Genomic DNA, 16,451 nt, shown 5'->3' on the forward strand with positions numbered 1-16,451 from the left:
GGTATTTTATTCTATGTAGATGTATACAGTTCTGAGTTCATGAACATGTGCACCATGTTTGTGCATTGCCTGTGGAGCCGAGAAGAGAGCATTAGAGAAACCAGAACTAAGTTACTGGTAGTTGTGAGCCATCTGATGAGGGTGATAGGACAAGATTTGGGTACTCTGAAATATCAGCAAGTATTCTTTTATTTTGTTTTGTTTTTAAACTATTTTTTAATTCATTCATTTTACATCTCAATAGTTATCCCATTCAAATATGGAAATCTTTCTGGTGCTATCTCAGAAAACTGGAAATAGGGCTTCCTCAAGACCCAGCTACTCCACTTCTTGGAATATGCCCAGAAGAAGCTCCAGCATACAATAGGGATATATGCTCTACCATGTTCATAGCAGCCTTATTCATAATAGCCAGAACATGGAAACAGTCTAAGTGTCCCTCAAGAGAAGAATGAATAAAGAAATTGTGATACATTTACACTATGGAATACTACTCAGCTATTAAAAACAAGGAATTTCCAAAATTTGTGGGCAAGTGGATTGAACTAGAAATGATCATGAGTGAGTTAACCCAGAAGCAGAAAGAGTCAAATGGTATATACTCACTTATATCTGGACATTAGCCCAAGGGGAATGTCCCATGAAAGTCTTCACTTATCAGGAAAGTGGGATGAAGGGGAGGACATCCTATTGGGACTTTAGGCAAGAGAAGTATGGGAGAATGGGAAGTAGAAGGATCCAGAGGGTCCTAGAAACCTACAAGAAGAACACTATGATGGGTGGATCTGGGCCCAGGGGTCCTGCTCAAACTATGACACCAGCCAAGGACAATATGTGCAGTAAACATGGAACCCCCGACCCAGATCTAGCCAATGGTCAGGGCATTCTCTACATTTGAGCAGAGAGTACGGACTGACTTTCAGCAAGTATTCTTAACCACTGAGCCAAGGGATACACATTTCAGTGAGACAGTTTATTTCATTGTTCACTCTAAGCTACTGCATTTGAATGTTGTTTATTATTATACTTAAAATAACCAAATTCAAATGTGAGTCTGTTTCAAATTCAAGATTTCCCAACTGTAAAGTTGTCAGAAGCATAAAACACAACATTGTGGTCAATGCAGAAAAGATTTATTTTTCAGGATTAAAGAAGATGTGTCTGGGAAACAAAGGAATAAAAACAAGAGAGTATCAAAGATATATCACAGAGGTCGGCAGGTGAGATAGGAGATGGGCTAACTGCATAGATATCTTCCAGGTATCTCTGATGCAGTTGCTATGGTGACAAAAGACATAACCAGTGATTGCATGGGAGCCTCTGCTGCCTTTTGATGGTTTGGGCACTGAGTCAGGCTTTTTCTGATCCATAGAGAAATAGTTCTCAATTGTAACATCTGAATTCCCAAGTCTGACTTGGACCTACCACACCCACTCATCTCATTACTCTTTCCCACTTCACCTTGAGTTCACTTTCTAGATTCTTTGATTGACTCAACCATGCTTTGGAGTTCTTAAAATGATTCTTCCATATCTTTACTTCTAATTGCTTCCTCTCTTAGTTCTTACTGTACTACAGATGGTAGAAAGGAAGGAAAGGAGGAAGGGAGGGACTAACGAAGGGATGAAGGAATGAAGGGACAAAGGAACGAACGGGATGAAGGGATGGCGTATTAACAATCTTGATTAGTAGGTTCAGAGTCAAAATTTAGTCCATAATTTTGATTGGCCTTGAAATATTCGAATTTCTTAATAGTACATTAATGCAATAATGCAGTTGATCTCACTGGCATTCTTTTTGTGCAGGCATGCACGTGTGTGTGTGTGTGTGTGTGTGTGTGTGTGTGTGTGTGTGTGTGTGTGTGTTATATCCCAGAATTTGTGCCAAAGTCTTTTCCATCGTTTTCCCACTTTATTTACTGAGGTGGACTCTCTTACAGAATCAAAGCTTAGGGATTCTGGACAGTCTAGTGAGTCAATTTTCCTAGGAGACACCCTGATCTTCTGTCCGAGAAAGCTGGTGTCATAGGTGGCCTCGACACCGGCCTACCTTTTGTGTGAGTTCTGGGGATCACACCTCTGCTCTTCAAGCAGGTGCCTTATCCAGTGAGCTATCTCCCTAAAGCATTGACTAATAGTTCTTAATGAAGGTAAAAGCTCCTAAGAATGTTTGGAATATTATGTTTGATATACATAAGCTTTGTGATCATATAAAACAAAAAAAAAGTTTCCCCTCATAACATAAAAAGAAATATCTAGAGGGGAAATAAAGGTTCTATGATTTAATGGACCCTCCAGCAGTCTTATGACACAGGCTCATGCATTTGCTTAGTAGGGGAGGGGAAAGCTTCAAAAGCTATTGTCAACACTTCAAACAGTCTAATTCAAATACCACAGTTGATGTAAACCCACTTTAATCTTCTTGCAAATGTCTGTAACAAGCGAGAAGGCAAAAAACAGACTTTTCCTCTTGATGTTACATTTTATAGGCAACCCTCTGCTTCTTTGCTGATTAAAAGGCTGATTCTCTACTTCTATGCTGACTTAATGAGGAAGCCCTTAAATGCTGCCATCATTTATGGAGAAGATGCCCCATTCAGGTTCCTAAAAGACTGTACCTCAAAGGCCTGAAAGGTCAGTCCAACATGGTAGTCCTCGGACACCATTATTTTCCATACACACTCTTTCATTGGCCGGTAGTCATCTGGGTAATTGGGAGACTGGATCTGTCCTTCGTTTTTGCGTATCTCACCTCCGCAAATTGCTGGAGAAGGCAAAACACACAAACAAATAAGTCCTGCCATGCCATTTCAATTTACTTGTCTTCAAAGGCATTACTTGTCTTCAAGATCAGTTCCTATGAAAACGCACAGAACCATGCCATAAAGAAAATCAAAGCTGTACAGTTGTGGCATTGTAAAGATTATGGGATAAACCCTGTCACTTATCTGTGTACCTTAGAGAATGACCAGACATACAGTACATGTGTTTTAATTGCTCGGATACCTTAACCAAAACTAAAATCAATTTTTGTTTTGGTTTTTACTTGCAAGATCATTGTAAATGTGTTCTCTGAGTTTGTCCTGTGATTCCCTGAGATGCTTCCTTGGGGAGTTGAACACAGGTAAAACAGCTCATTAGCGGGGGGGGGGGGGGGGGAGGGGGGCGGGGAAAAAAGCTTTTCTCCTTCTCTCTGGACAGAACCGCTGGAGCTCTGACACCAGCATGTGTGCTGCACCCATGGTTCTGCCCAGCACTGCTCTCCTCAGCCAGGAGGTGAGTCTTTAAAACAAAATATTCCCATTTACTTACAATTTTAAAGGAAGTGGGAATCTCCTGTCTTGGAATCTCCTTCATCTCCTGTACTAGGAAGGGGTTTATCCACCCACACTCTGCCCAGAAAGGCTGGTTTACAGCCAGGAAGCTTGATCATCAGCTCATTGTCTTCAAAAAATATGAACAAAGCATCTGATGAATTCTTCCTCACATGCTGACTCTCCCATTTAGACAAAGCAAGCTTCAGAACTGTATACAATCACCCTCTGTGCAGTTTCCTAGAATGGAGTGTTTCACCACTACATGGGGTCAAACAGATTTTTTAAAACTCAGTACAAAGAAAAAAAAAGAAAATACTAATTTTTCTTAACATTTCATACCATCATGAAACAAACTTAACTGTAGTCTATTTGCTTTCTCTCTCCTGTTTCACCATTTAACTAGCGAGCCTGCTGATATTACCATTTAAATTTATCAAGTATTTTTATAAAATTCATCCTGTGAACGTTAACATGTTGGTTCAGAAAATTGCATAATAACGAAATAAGCTTTCCATATTGTTCTAATAAAACCAAAGGAAACAGCATTTCTGCTGAGACACCGGGGGTGAAATAGTCTCTTAAATTTAATGTGACTTGCCTTCATAGACAGCTGCAAACCCTTTTCCTACCCAGTTACTGCTGCTACGAAACTCAATCCACATTCTGCTGTCTGTAGACGTAAGAACTCCAGCCACCTTGTCCCCACAGAATCTACCTAAAAGAAATAAAAGAATAAAGAGAGGTCCCTAAATATGAATATGTACTATGCCCTACTTATACTCCACATTAGTAATATATAAGTATATTGTATATATATACACATATATATGTACAAGTTCTGTTCCCCTTGGCAAACCTCTATCTCCAAATATATTTATATTACATTTCATAACAAATGTAATACTTATGAAGTAGCCAAGAACATCATGTGGAACAGTATTAAAGAGTCTCAACATTACAGATGCTGAGAATCACAGAATTAGAGCTATAACTTTATCTTAATAAAGGTAAAGAACTTGAGTGGAGAGTGGGATATTACTTTCTCACGTACTCTGTTGCCTCACATTTGACCATGTCCCCTGGAGGGGGAGACCTGGTGGCACTCAGAGGAAGGACAGCAGGTTACTGAGAAGAGACTTGATACCCTATGAGCATATACAGGGGGAGGTAATCCCCCTCAGGAACAGTCATAGGGGAGGGGAATAAGGGGAAAATGGGAGGGAGAGAAGAATGGGAGGAGACAAGGGATGGGATAACCATTGAGATGTAACAAGAATAAATTAATAAAAAAAATGTTGGCAAAAAATAAAATAAAATAAAGGTAAAGAAATCAAGCACGTTTTTCAGACCCAATTCAAAATCTTCAACCAACTGACACCAGTGTCATTATCATATAAAAATTTAAGAGCTAATCCCCCAAAATTCATAAAAAGGTCACATAATGCATCAGGATGGTACTGTGATGCTATGTGAAACAGAAAAAGTCTCTAGTCATCCTGAGAAATTGGAGTATTTATAAATCTGCCCAACCTAGAAGTGTACAATTCGCTCCAAACACAAAAAGAAGTTTCACCCCTGATCAAGGTGTGATAATATCTCAGAACAAAAAGTGTAAGATGCCCCAGGTATATTCCCTTAACACATACTCTATATACATATGAATACGTTATTAGGAGGAAATGAATGAAAAAACAGAATTAGGCCTTTCCACATGACCCTTCCACAGATTCATGGCTCCTTCCATACCACCTGCAGCTCTGAGCTCCCACACAAAACAAATCTTTAAACACACACACACACACACACACACACACACACACACACACACAACTCCAAAATCATACTATACTGCTATCTGCTCTTAGAATGATTTTTAAATTAGCATACAACTACTACATATCATTGTGGCAATTTTGAATGAAGTGTGTTTCATATGTTTTCATTCTGCCTCATCTCCCTCACCTCTCCCCACCACCCTGATCACTCTGTATAACCACCCACCTTTCAGCCTTTTGTTTTGTTTCTTTCTGAATCTCTGTGTTCTTTAGTCCAGACTCTGTCCTTCTGCAGTACCTAGTTTTACCTATAACAGTCTTTTTAAATGAGTTGTTAGGCTTTAGTCCCATTTATAGCTACAATGTGTAAACATGTATACACTGTTGGCTCAGATTAAAGTATGAGAAAGAACAGAAACCATTGGCATTACTATGCTTGTGTGTGTGTGTATGTACTACTGAAAATAACCATACCCAGAAATTTAAAGTAAAATAATCATAGCTAATTTGAATAAAGACTGAAACTGCACATTAAATTATAGAGAGGTGGTAAAGACAGCACTGCATTCACTGTCGCACGCATGCAAGCTATCCTCAAATCTGTTCGAATGTGTCTTCCATCTTAAAGGGTGTAAAGCAGGAACCTGAGTTTCTAAAATTCTAACTCCTTTCCTGGTGAGCCTGATGCTGTCAATCTTAGGTGCGCCACTCAGAGGAATTTTAGGGAGAGATTTTCACACATTATCTACATCACACTGAGTTGGTCTGGTGGACCATTCTGTACTGAACCAGTGAAGCAGGTGAAGCTATTTCAAGATCCTTCCAGAATGTAGATCCAGGTTGGATTCTCCAACTTGCAGCCTCTGAAGTGTTTTCTTGGGGGTCCATCTACACATTGCAATACACTATTTCGTCTAGGCTGAGAAACTAGATGAGTGCTTTTGTTTTCCTTGACTTTACGTTTCACATCAGCTTGACTTGTTTTTTTGCTCTTGTTTTGAATTATTTCCGTAGATGCCACGGAGTTACTAAGCCAGTTTCACCTTCAAGTAAACAATGCCCATCCCACAGGTTCTAGATGTTAAAAGAAAAGATCAGCACTGGACCAAAGCTCAGCTGAGCAAAGCTATGGTGCAAAGTCAAGGAGAGGCCACAATCTTAGAAGGAAAAGAGAGGCATGCTGTGGAGCTGCTGGCCCACAGGACTTCCCAACTTTACACTGCTCCAGCCGAGCTTCTTGTGCAGGCTGTGGTTCAGTGCTGGGGGCAGACAGTCATGAGCACCAATCTGAACTTCAGCTACTGACACAAACTGCAAGTGTCTCCTCTTGGCCCCTGAACTATTCTCCAAGAAACAAGCTGAGATGTCTTAGCAGGCACACATGGGCTTGTCACAGTAAGGCAGTTAATTCACGTGATGTACTAATGACTCATTCTTCTGCCTTAGGAAGAGACCACACACACACACACACACACCATATACATATGATATCTATAAAAACTATTATCCTTACATTCCAAGTGCAGAAATAAATACTGTGTGGAATTAATAAGAATAATCTTTGGGATGCTATGCTCAATCACTGTGTTCAGAGCAAATAATCTATCCCATATTTAAGTTACTTAAAATCAGTGAATCAATCTATTCATCTATTTGTCCTTAAGCGGTTTTTTTTGTATGGTTGAAAAAACATGTAATTAAAATATAAACAAGTTCAGTCATATAGATTGAAACTTTCAAATAACTCTCGAAAACACCATCTGCCTCCACCCTGGATGGAATCCATACGCAGCCACAGAGGAGGTGAGTCATATCTTACCAAGGAGAGGGGACTTTCTCCAGTAACCATCTCTTACTTCAATGTAGTCATACCAGCACAAACTACTCTTATATAGGTCCATCGTGGTAAAATTTAAGACAATCTGCAAAACACAGAGAGTAAAAAGGACTTGTAGTATATGATTTGATTCCAGGAGGGAATGCACGACAACAGAAAATGACATTATATATCTATCTATATATAATTAATATGTATTTATTTTACATATTTAATAATATATTATATATAATAAATATATATATATTTCATTTAATAATTTATTATATAATATATATATATATTTCATGAAAAACTTGAAGCCAAATTTTTTGTTCTCATTATTATGGCTTGCATGCGTTTGTGCACTGGCATGTACCAGAGCACCTAAGTATGTGGGTGTCCCATGTGCACAGAGGTCAAAGAAGAACTTCAAGTGTCAGTACTCTAAGATCTTCCACCTCTTGTTGGAGACAATGTTTCAGATTCGTCTGGAATTTTGCCAGGTAGACTAGGCTGGAGAGAGCTGTAGGGATGCAGGCACCCTGCTCGTGGTCCCACCTCTGCTGGGATTGCAGGTGTAATCTCTTGGTCTGACATTTCACTCAACTTTTGTAGTCTAGAGATCTGAACCCAAGCAAGCACTTTACCAAGGGAGCCACCCTCAGCTGCGTTCCAATTAAAACCTAATAATTGCAACAGCAACACAGTGTTAATCATTGGGAATAGTGACCATTCAGCAATTAACCTGAAATCCATTCTGTTAATTTGAGCCATCCTAAAACAAGTAGAAACACTTATCCCAAAAGTTTACTTTGAATTTTTTCTAAGAAAAAAAGATTCGAACCATGAATAATTCCTAATTCTTCCACGAATGACTTCTTTATAATAATTTATTTCAAAGACAACCATCAAGACAACTGTAATTATGTTAAAAATAAACACCATGTGCTATATTCCCAGAACATAATAGTTGTGTGTGTGTTGAAATGTTTAAATACAGCCCTAACATTCAGATTTATCCTTCTGAGTGTAATTAAAAGCAGATGGCACAGCAGCTCTCCAGATCCAAGAACATACATGCGGAGGCTTCCGAGCCAGACGACCTTGTACACGACCCTCTATTCTCCTCTCTGTTTCAAATGATGCTGTTTTTATAAAGATAATTCAAAAAACAATCCTTGGAAAGATAATTTTCTCACGGCTTTGTAAAAGTCTTCACTTTTCAAATCCTCAACATCTTTATTTTTACTTGATTATACCAAAAGTAGAATGGAATTAATATGTGACATGTACTTCTATGAAGTGCAATTTATTTGGAAACTTTATTGTATATTCAAAAACCCATTTCCACCCTCCTGCACTTTAAATATAGCTAATAGGTTTAGGGCTCATAATAAATTTGTTCTTTAGAAACTGAAATGAATGTTAGCCAAAAGCAATAAATTGTGCATATTTGGAATTCCTTTCTATAAAACTACGGTTTGTAACAATGTTCAAAGAACCTTTTAGTGATAGTGGAAAGCTGAATATAAGAAGTTCAGAGAGAAGGGAAAGAGAGAGAGAGAGAGAGAGAGAGAGAGAGAATAAAGTAACCTTACATTCATATTCCAGAGCAGCCTGCCAACTCTGATAAAAGTATGTTTCTCTTCTATTATTATTATTATTATTATTATTATTATTATTATTATTATTATTAACATTTTAGATGTCTGTTGTACCCTGATGGAGAGAAAGAGAAAGGATGTGGATTTTGGCGAGTGGTGGTGAGGGAAGTGCATATGGCCTGAGAGCTGGGGGAGGGGAAACATAACAGATTATATTGTATAACAAATCTATCTTCCACAGAAAACAAATAAGTATGAAAAATGCTCAACAGTAATAACCACCCAAGAAATGCAAATCAGAGTCACAGAGTCACAGAGGGGTACTACTTAACACCTATTAGAATAACTATTGAAAAAGATTTTTTAAAAATAGGTATGATTGTGGCAAAAAAAAAAAAAAAAAACAACCCTTGTATAATGCTAGGAATATAAATTGGTATACACATTATGGGAAGTAAAGGTGCTTCCTTAAGAAATTGAAGTTTGAACACTGCAATATCTAAAACTCCTACTTCTGTATACACAAAGGTACTAAAAACCACTATCTTAATGGGGAACAAAAGAAAAGAAAGATGATCACTGAGCTCTGGGGATCGTATTGGATAAAGGACTTGCAAGAAAAATAAGAGGACTAGAGTTTGGGCCCCTGGTACCCATTTAAACGTGCACGTCGTTAATCCCAGCGCTAGGGACGCAGAGGCAGGTGGATCGATGTGAGTTCGAGGGCAGCCTGGTCTACAGAGGGAGACCAGGACAGCCAAGGCTACACAGAGAAACCCTGTCTCGAAAAATAAATAAATAAATAAATAAATGAATAACATAAATAAATAAATAACATAAATAAATGCCAGGCAGACCTGGCTGCCTACAGCCATCCTGGGAATTTCAAGGGGAAACGTCTGGACCAAGCTGACTAGCTCAGTTATCCAAACCAGTAAACTCCCAGTTAAAGTGAAAGCCTCTGCTTCTATATACACGATGGAGAACAATGGAGGAAGAGAGCTAACTTTAACCTCTGGCTGCCACACACACGTGCACAAATGCACACACACAAGCATATTCTTACATACATATGAACACACACACACATACCCATGCACATCACATGCCTATGCACAAAAAGAGAGAAAAAAAAAAAAGAAAAGAAAAGAAAAGAAAAGAAAAGAAAGCACCAATTAGAGTAAAACTCATGCTGAGCCCACACCTTGGCAGTGTAAACAGTAGAGATCCCTGTAAATAAAGGTCATACGGTATATGCCTACGTACCATAGTGACCACTGATGAAATTTTACTACAAATTTGGTTTCAATTGTCTACATAGACCAATGTGTCCATTTTTTAAAATTATTATTAAAAGACAAAACCTCCCCAGGATGAGACAGTGGGAATGCATTTTCAAAGTTGTAACCCATCATTTTCTGGTATAACTTGGTTTTAATAAAACAAGCTCTTTGTTTCTAATCTTCCCAACTTGCATTTCCCCTTTACTTTCCTCGTTTTTCTCTTCCTTTATTCAGTTTATTGTCCCGAACTGTATCAAAAAGTTTTCAAAATTTCCTAAACTCCTAGAGCAAAAATTCGATCCATTTTTTCTTTCTTTCTCGGTCTCCTTCTATATTTGATTATTAAAAAGTTTATTTCTGAATTATTTATAGAGACTTCCCAAAACATTTTCCACACCAGCGCAACTTTAGACTATTCTTCGGATAGAGCTGGGAAATAATTTCTGGATTTTTCACCTTAACTTGTGTTTCATTTGCGCCTACTAACGTATGAGAGGTAACACCTGTGCCGGATGGTTTTCTTTGTATTCTACCAACAGCAGCCAAAGGGGCTGCAGATCCTCACTGCCGTGGGAGAAGTCCCCTAACAGAGCAGAACGGCAGAAGTTGAATGGTGCGGTCGAGAAGGTGACTGAAGTTCCTGTGTGGCCGCTCTTAAAAAACTAAGAGGAAACTTCATAATCAAGTGCAAATCGTTTCAATTCCTTCCTAGATGAGGAAAAGAAATAAGCTAGATTGGAAAGACCTTTATAATCAACTGCCATCCCAAACTAAAACTAATGTGGTCAGACTGCTAGCAAACAGTTAATACGTGAAATCTTAGAACACCCTCCCCCGCCCAATGCATAGCTGGTCGGGCAGAGGGGGGGTGGGTGGGTGGCGGGGGGGGGGGGGGGTGGGGCGGGGAGGGATAATTCTGAACAGAAGAGCTCCCTATCTTGTTTTTAATCTCTAGTTTAAGCTTCAAGCACCGTGGAGGAACAAAACCGGCTTGACACTAATATGAAACACAGAATCCTTCAGAAGTAGAAAATGTAATAAAGATAGGTTTTCTAAAATCAAATCTTAGGGCTGTGACTATAGAGGTAAAATCTGGCCCTGTGAGTAATGCTGCTAGAAAAATCCCCAGTTGAATTACAAATTAAAAGCACTTGGTAAATACTGATTTGTTTTGTATTATACTAGTTTGTGTAAACATATTTCATCTCTCAAAGAATGATAAGTGAATGCTACATTAGAATAACTATTTCATTCCTGGTGGTAATAAGCATCAATTTGAAATTAATCACAGCTCCTTCAGAACCCAGACTGGAAGGAGAACGCCAGGGTAAGTTCTCGGGTTTCCTGGTCTGTGAGGAGTTTCAACTGCAACGCTAAAGTGGTACAATTGCAGCTGAGATTGCTCGTTAAGGATTCTGTTTGACAGTGGTGCAGGGTGGAGAATCTTGAAGGAAGACAGATCAGCTAGCTAGCTGTTCAAGGGTCCGGACATCTGCAAGTCTCTAGAGCAAGAATGGAGGAACTTCAACAAAACGGAGGCAACACCGCCCACCTACACAAGTCCATGGCCCTCTTAAGAGGCCAATTACAATAGCATTTGCACCTTTGTGAGAGAAGGTGAGGGAACATATATACCTAGCCCATTTGACTGATGTTAATAAATGGCTTTTGGGAGAAAGATATTAGACAAATAAGCAATAAGATGTGATAAGATTGCTGGATTCTGTCCATAGGAAGCCTAGGAAAATCTAATGCACTATGTTTGCTCCAGAGTTTTCCTTGGTGATAGAGTTCAGAAATCACAGAACAAGTGAATAAATTATATATCTATAGACAAGTTCTGTCTGCAACTCATTTTCCTAAATAAATGCATAATTATAACCATTCTTTACTGTTTTGTACTGTATTGTCTATGTCACTTTTGGCATGGTAGTTGCAGAAATGAATATTTATGACAAACATATAAAGGTAAATCTACCGATTGCATGTCATCTGTAATTCCAGAAGCTACTGACCATTAGGGTCATAGTCAGATCAAAACTTGATTTATATGACAATTGAAAAGTATTCTATCTCCTTCTGAAATTAGAAGCTATTCTTTATACTAACTCAAGAGACTTGGGTTTGAGGAAGAGCCCTAGCTTCTCAGATTTTTAATTTATTTAAACATTTGGATATTGAATAACTCTTTTGAGTAGAATGCCATCATATCAAACTTGCATTTCTGTAATTAGATTGTAAAGTTTTAACTCAATGTTGTGAAAGAGAAACAACTAGCAACCCTAAAGCACTGTGAAATGGTCATGAGTTTATCATTGTCACTGTGAATATACAAGCATTCACCATAACATAAGCTATGAAGACAAGGGTAGAACAATGCTAACCTACAACAACAATGAAATTATTCTTAATGATATTCTGTTATGCTCATATATCAGGGCCTTGTCCAGTTGTCATCAGAGATGCTTCCTCCAGCAGCAAATGTGAACAGATGCAGAGACCCACAGCCAGACATTATGCAGAAAGAGAGAGAGACACACACACACACACACACAGAGAGAGAGAGAGAGAGAGAGAGAGAGAGAGAGAGAGAGAGAGAGAGAGAGAGAGAGAGGAAGTCTACATTAGGTCTCTCCCCTCAGAAATCAGGAAGAAAAGAGGCGGGGCGGGGGGAAGATTGTAAGTGTCAGAGGGGATGTAGGACATTAGGAGCACATGGCCCACTGGATCCACTAAAACATGCCCATTGAACTCAGAGACTGAAGTGGCAAACATGGGGCCTGCAGGGGGCTGCCCCAGGTCCTGTGGATACATTTTATTGCTGTGAGGATGGTGTTTTGTGAGACTCCTAACTGTGTGAGCTGGTGTGTCTTTGACTCGTGTGCATGCTCTCGAGACTCTCTCTCTCTCCTGCTGGCTTGCCTTGTTCAGCCTCTGTGTACTTGCTCTGCCTTGTCTTATTGTGTTTTGCTTTGTTCTGTTTTGTTGTGCCTTGGATGCCTGAAGGGAAACAGAGCAGGATTGGATCCAGGGTAGAGGAGAGGTAATGGCAAGCGGGGAAGAGTGAACCGAGGAGAAACTGTGGTCAGGATTTATTGTATGAGGGAAATATCTAGTCTCAATTTTAATAAAAGAAAAGAAATGTAAACAAAGAAAAACATCAGTTCACTTGTCATAAGCCAACTATGCTGTAAAACATGTTTTAAAAGACATTAATTTTAAAGTTTCATTGGGCAATGCATAGGAAGTGTTGTATAAAAAAAGTGGGGTGAAGGAAAAAAGAACCTGGGGGAGACAGGAGAAACACAAGAGGACCAACAGAGTCAACTAACCAGGCCCCAGAGGGGCTCTCTGAGATTGAAGCGTCACTCAAAGACCTTGCACGGAATGGACGTAGGCCTCCTACAAACATGTAAATGATGGGCAGCTCAGACTTCATGTGGGTCCTCTAGTAAGGGGAGCAGGGGCTTTCTCTGGTGTGGACTCTGTTGCTAGGTTTTTGATTACTTCCTCCTGGTGGGACGGCTTTGCCAGGCCACAGGGGGAAGAGAACATGCTCAGTTCTGAAGCAACTTCATCAGGTGGGGGGTGGATTAGAAGTGGGCCTCCTTTTTCTGAGGAATAAGGGGAGAGGGGCTGATGGAGGGAGGAAGGAATGGAAGGTGAGGAGGGATGGGGCCCAGAATTTAAAGTGAATAAATAAACAAATATTTTTTTTTTTAGAAACTGGAAAAAAGTTTACAGGGATAAATGTAAAAGAATCTAAGACTGGATAAGAGAGGCCTTGCGACCTTCATTGAAGTCTCTGCCTTACAGGGTAGGTAACCCAGAATGGTCAAACTTCCCTTAGAGGTCAATTACATGGCAGATGGAGGAAAAGAGTGGGGATTAGGTTTTTAAAGGCCTTCTTCTACTTCCAAATGTGTTACAGTATTTGGGTTTAGATTTGTGATCTGACATCGCCTGGTGTTAACTACAGTGTTCTACACGTCTCCTTCATCACCGCTCCACAGTTCCTAGCTCATTGACAACTTCTACGTGCTGCAAAACCTCTAACCATGCCTCTTCCCCTGCAAGCTTTTACACAGAAAAGTGCTACTCTTTGCTTCCTACATGACATACTAGTTTCAAATTTTAGTGCCCTTTGGTTTATATTTTAATGCCTCTCCAGTGTTTCCTGTGCTCTGTGACAACATAAATTGTATTGACGTCTGGATAAAATCACTTTGCGAGCGTTTGACAGTCAAGATCTCTGATGCCTTTTTGCAGTCTCACATTTAGGATATCAAATATATGTATTACTAACTAAAGACCTATTTGTTATCAGTAGCTTTTGTGCCCTGAAAAAAAAACTGCCTGGCATTAGCATCTATCCTCAAAGCATACACAGGTGTGCCTGGATTCCTCTTGTACCCTTCCCATGCCTTGAACCTCTTCTACTCTTTGTGAAAAGCTACCATCGATTCAGTCATCTTCAGACATCCAATAAGATCCAAATGGTACCATACACCCATAACAAGTTGCTTTTTTCTTTCTTCTGATATTTTTCAAAATTTAGCAGTATTACTACTGGGATACAACATTGCTAGGTTATTTACAGCAAATATTTCTTTTACATGTTGGAAAATACATCTATTTGAATAGGGTCAGAAATTAGTGAATATATACATACATATTGCTTATTGTACATAATACCCTTGGCAATATAAATGCTGGATTGTGAATCATCATGGTGTACAGAGCATAGACAAATGATTAAATATCTCACTTCGGAAGCTGCTCAGTAAATTAATTACTCAGGTAATTAATTCTATTCCTTTTCAAGTCTCTGATGGGGTTGAAGAACAGATAGTTTAGTTTTACAATTAGCTTAGTTGTTCAGGGACTCAACTGTGTTTAGGCCTAGATAGATGTTTTACGTTGATAGTGACAAGATATGTTAGATATAGATTTACATTCAGAATTTTAGACCCACCAAGATAGGAAAGATGTTTTCTTCAAGGCTGCCAAATACAAATAAGCCAAAACACTATGAATGTAACATTTATGTAATTCCTGACTATTTCATGGTTCTTCTTGATGTAGGCAGTTTATTATATATGTGTGTGATAATATAAATTTATACGTAAAATATTTTTAAAAATAAATAGATAAAAATGAAAAAAGCATAAATGTTTGCAATAAAGAGAATACTTGAATGACAGCTTTTAAATGGGTTATACAGGGGGAAAAAGGGAGACTATTCTAACTCTATTTGAGACATAAGCTATCTGCCCTTGTTCAAAGGTCAATCAATTGTAAGTGACAGACAGATCAATACTATATGCTTCTGCCTGGTCACCACAGCTAAATTCTGAGCTATGCATGCTTAACTGTTAAAACACTAAGATAAGGCTTAGACTGAAAGGTAATCTCTTTACCTTAGGAGACAGGAGCCTTAGGACACATTGTTGTGAACTGCTGGGCTTTGGTTTTGATTGTGGGAGAATGCCCATAAAACTGAACTTGCCATCTTACGCACTTTAAGTGTAAGTGCTGTCATAATTATGACATTATCTTACAAACAATATTTTCAATGTAGACATAATGTATGTGTAATGTAGAAAATGAAAAAAGACAAAATAAATTCTATTTATCAGCTTCTCATAGAGAGCTACCCATCTATAGTTTTGTCTCTAGTGCATGCAATTTAAAAGTTAAACCATTTAGGTATATGATGTTCAACTTGCTATTTCATTTTCACATTGTATTGTAACTGTTTTTCCCAAATTTGCAGTTATTTGTTTTATATCATTCCCAAGTTTTCATTATCAATATGCACACAAATCAATGGTCCAAGATGTTATTGCTGAAATTGCAAGAACATCTTTTAGAATGTAGCACACATTGCCAAATGTCTCCCTAGAGATTATTTCAGTTTCTTCTTTCTAGAATTTGAACCTTGTCAAATCAATTGATATTATGAATTTGTTCTATCTGTGAAGGTTTGAGAGGTGAAGTGTGAGACATCACTGTTGGTTCAAAGAATATCTCCTTCATACAGTGACAGTCAATGCCTCCATGGTAAATGAATAGAGAACTGTATTCATAACTGGAAGGATTTCTGATGTTTCAGTCATTTGCTTCTGTGATGCTCATGCTTACTGAGAGTTCTGAATTTTTCTTAAACAGATTTGATGTGTGAACAGCACTAACATCCACTTGACCTTCTGTACTGTGAGTGTATATTTTAATTTATACTTGTAGCTGCATTTTAAGACATATATAGTAAATTTTTTTTCTTTCCTTAATTTTCTAACTCAAGCACTTGTTCTATTCTTTGAACTTAAAGAATTACACTTTTGGCCGTCAACTCTGCCTACATCCAGGCTTTCCCTTTTTTAGGTAGAATTCTGTCTGTGGCGGAAATGAGGACATCTTGCGCAGTAGCTGGTTTGCCACATTTGAAGCCAACTCCATAAGGAGGTTCAACTGATGCTCACCATCTTCTTTGACATAGTCTGGGTGTTTCCAGGTGTCAACTTGTCTTGTTGCCAAAGAATGTTTAGAATAATAAAAAATATTTAAATGCCATTTTCTGTAGGGCTCTGAGGCTTTTGAACACCTTATTTAACTTTTTTCCTTATGTATCTGTAGAATGACATCTATTTGTTA

General features: G+C 38.6%; 1 protein-coding gene across 1 annotated transcript in view; it reads right to left on the reverse strand.

Annotated features, from left to right (window-relative positions):
* The window catches only part of TLL1 (tolloid like 1), a 205,638-nt gene that overhangs the window by 51,025 nt on the left and 138,162 nt on the right, over nucleotides 1–16,451 (reverse strand). The window contains exons 10-12 of the mRNA XM_084758020.1: nucleotides 6,911–7,013; nucleotides 3,915–4,031; nucleotides 2,618–2,763 (exon numbers count right to left, since the gene is read on the reverse strand). Of these exons, the coding sequence (XP_084614146.1) occupies nucleotides 2,618–2,763; nucleotides 3,915–4,031; nucleotides 6,911–7,013 (366 nt within the window). The remainder of the gene's footprint in view (nucleotides 1–2,617; nucleotides 2,764–3,914; nucleotides 4,032–6,910; nucleotides 7,014–16,451) is intronic.

The sequence above is a fragment of the Acomys minous genome (genome assembly GCF_964271855.1).
Source record: "Acomys minous genome assembly, chromosome: 15".
In the NCBI taxonomy this organism is placed as follows: Eukaryota; Metazoa; Chordata; class Mammalia; order Rodentia; family Muridae; genus Acomys; species Acomys minous.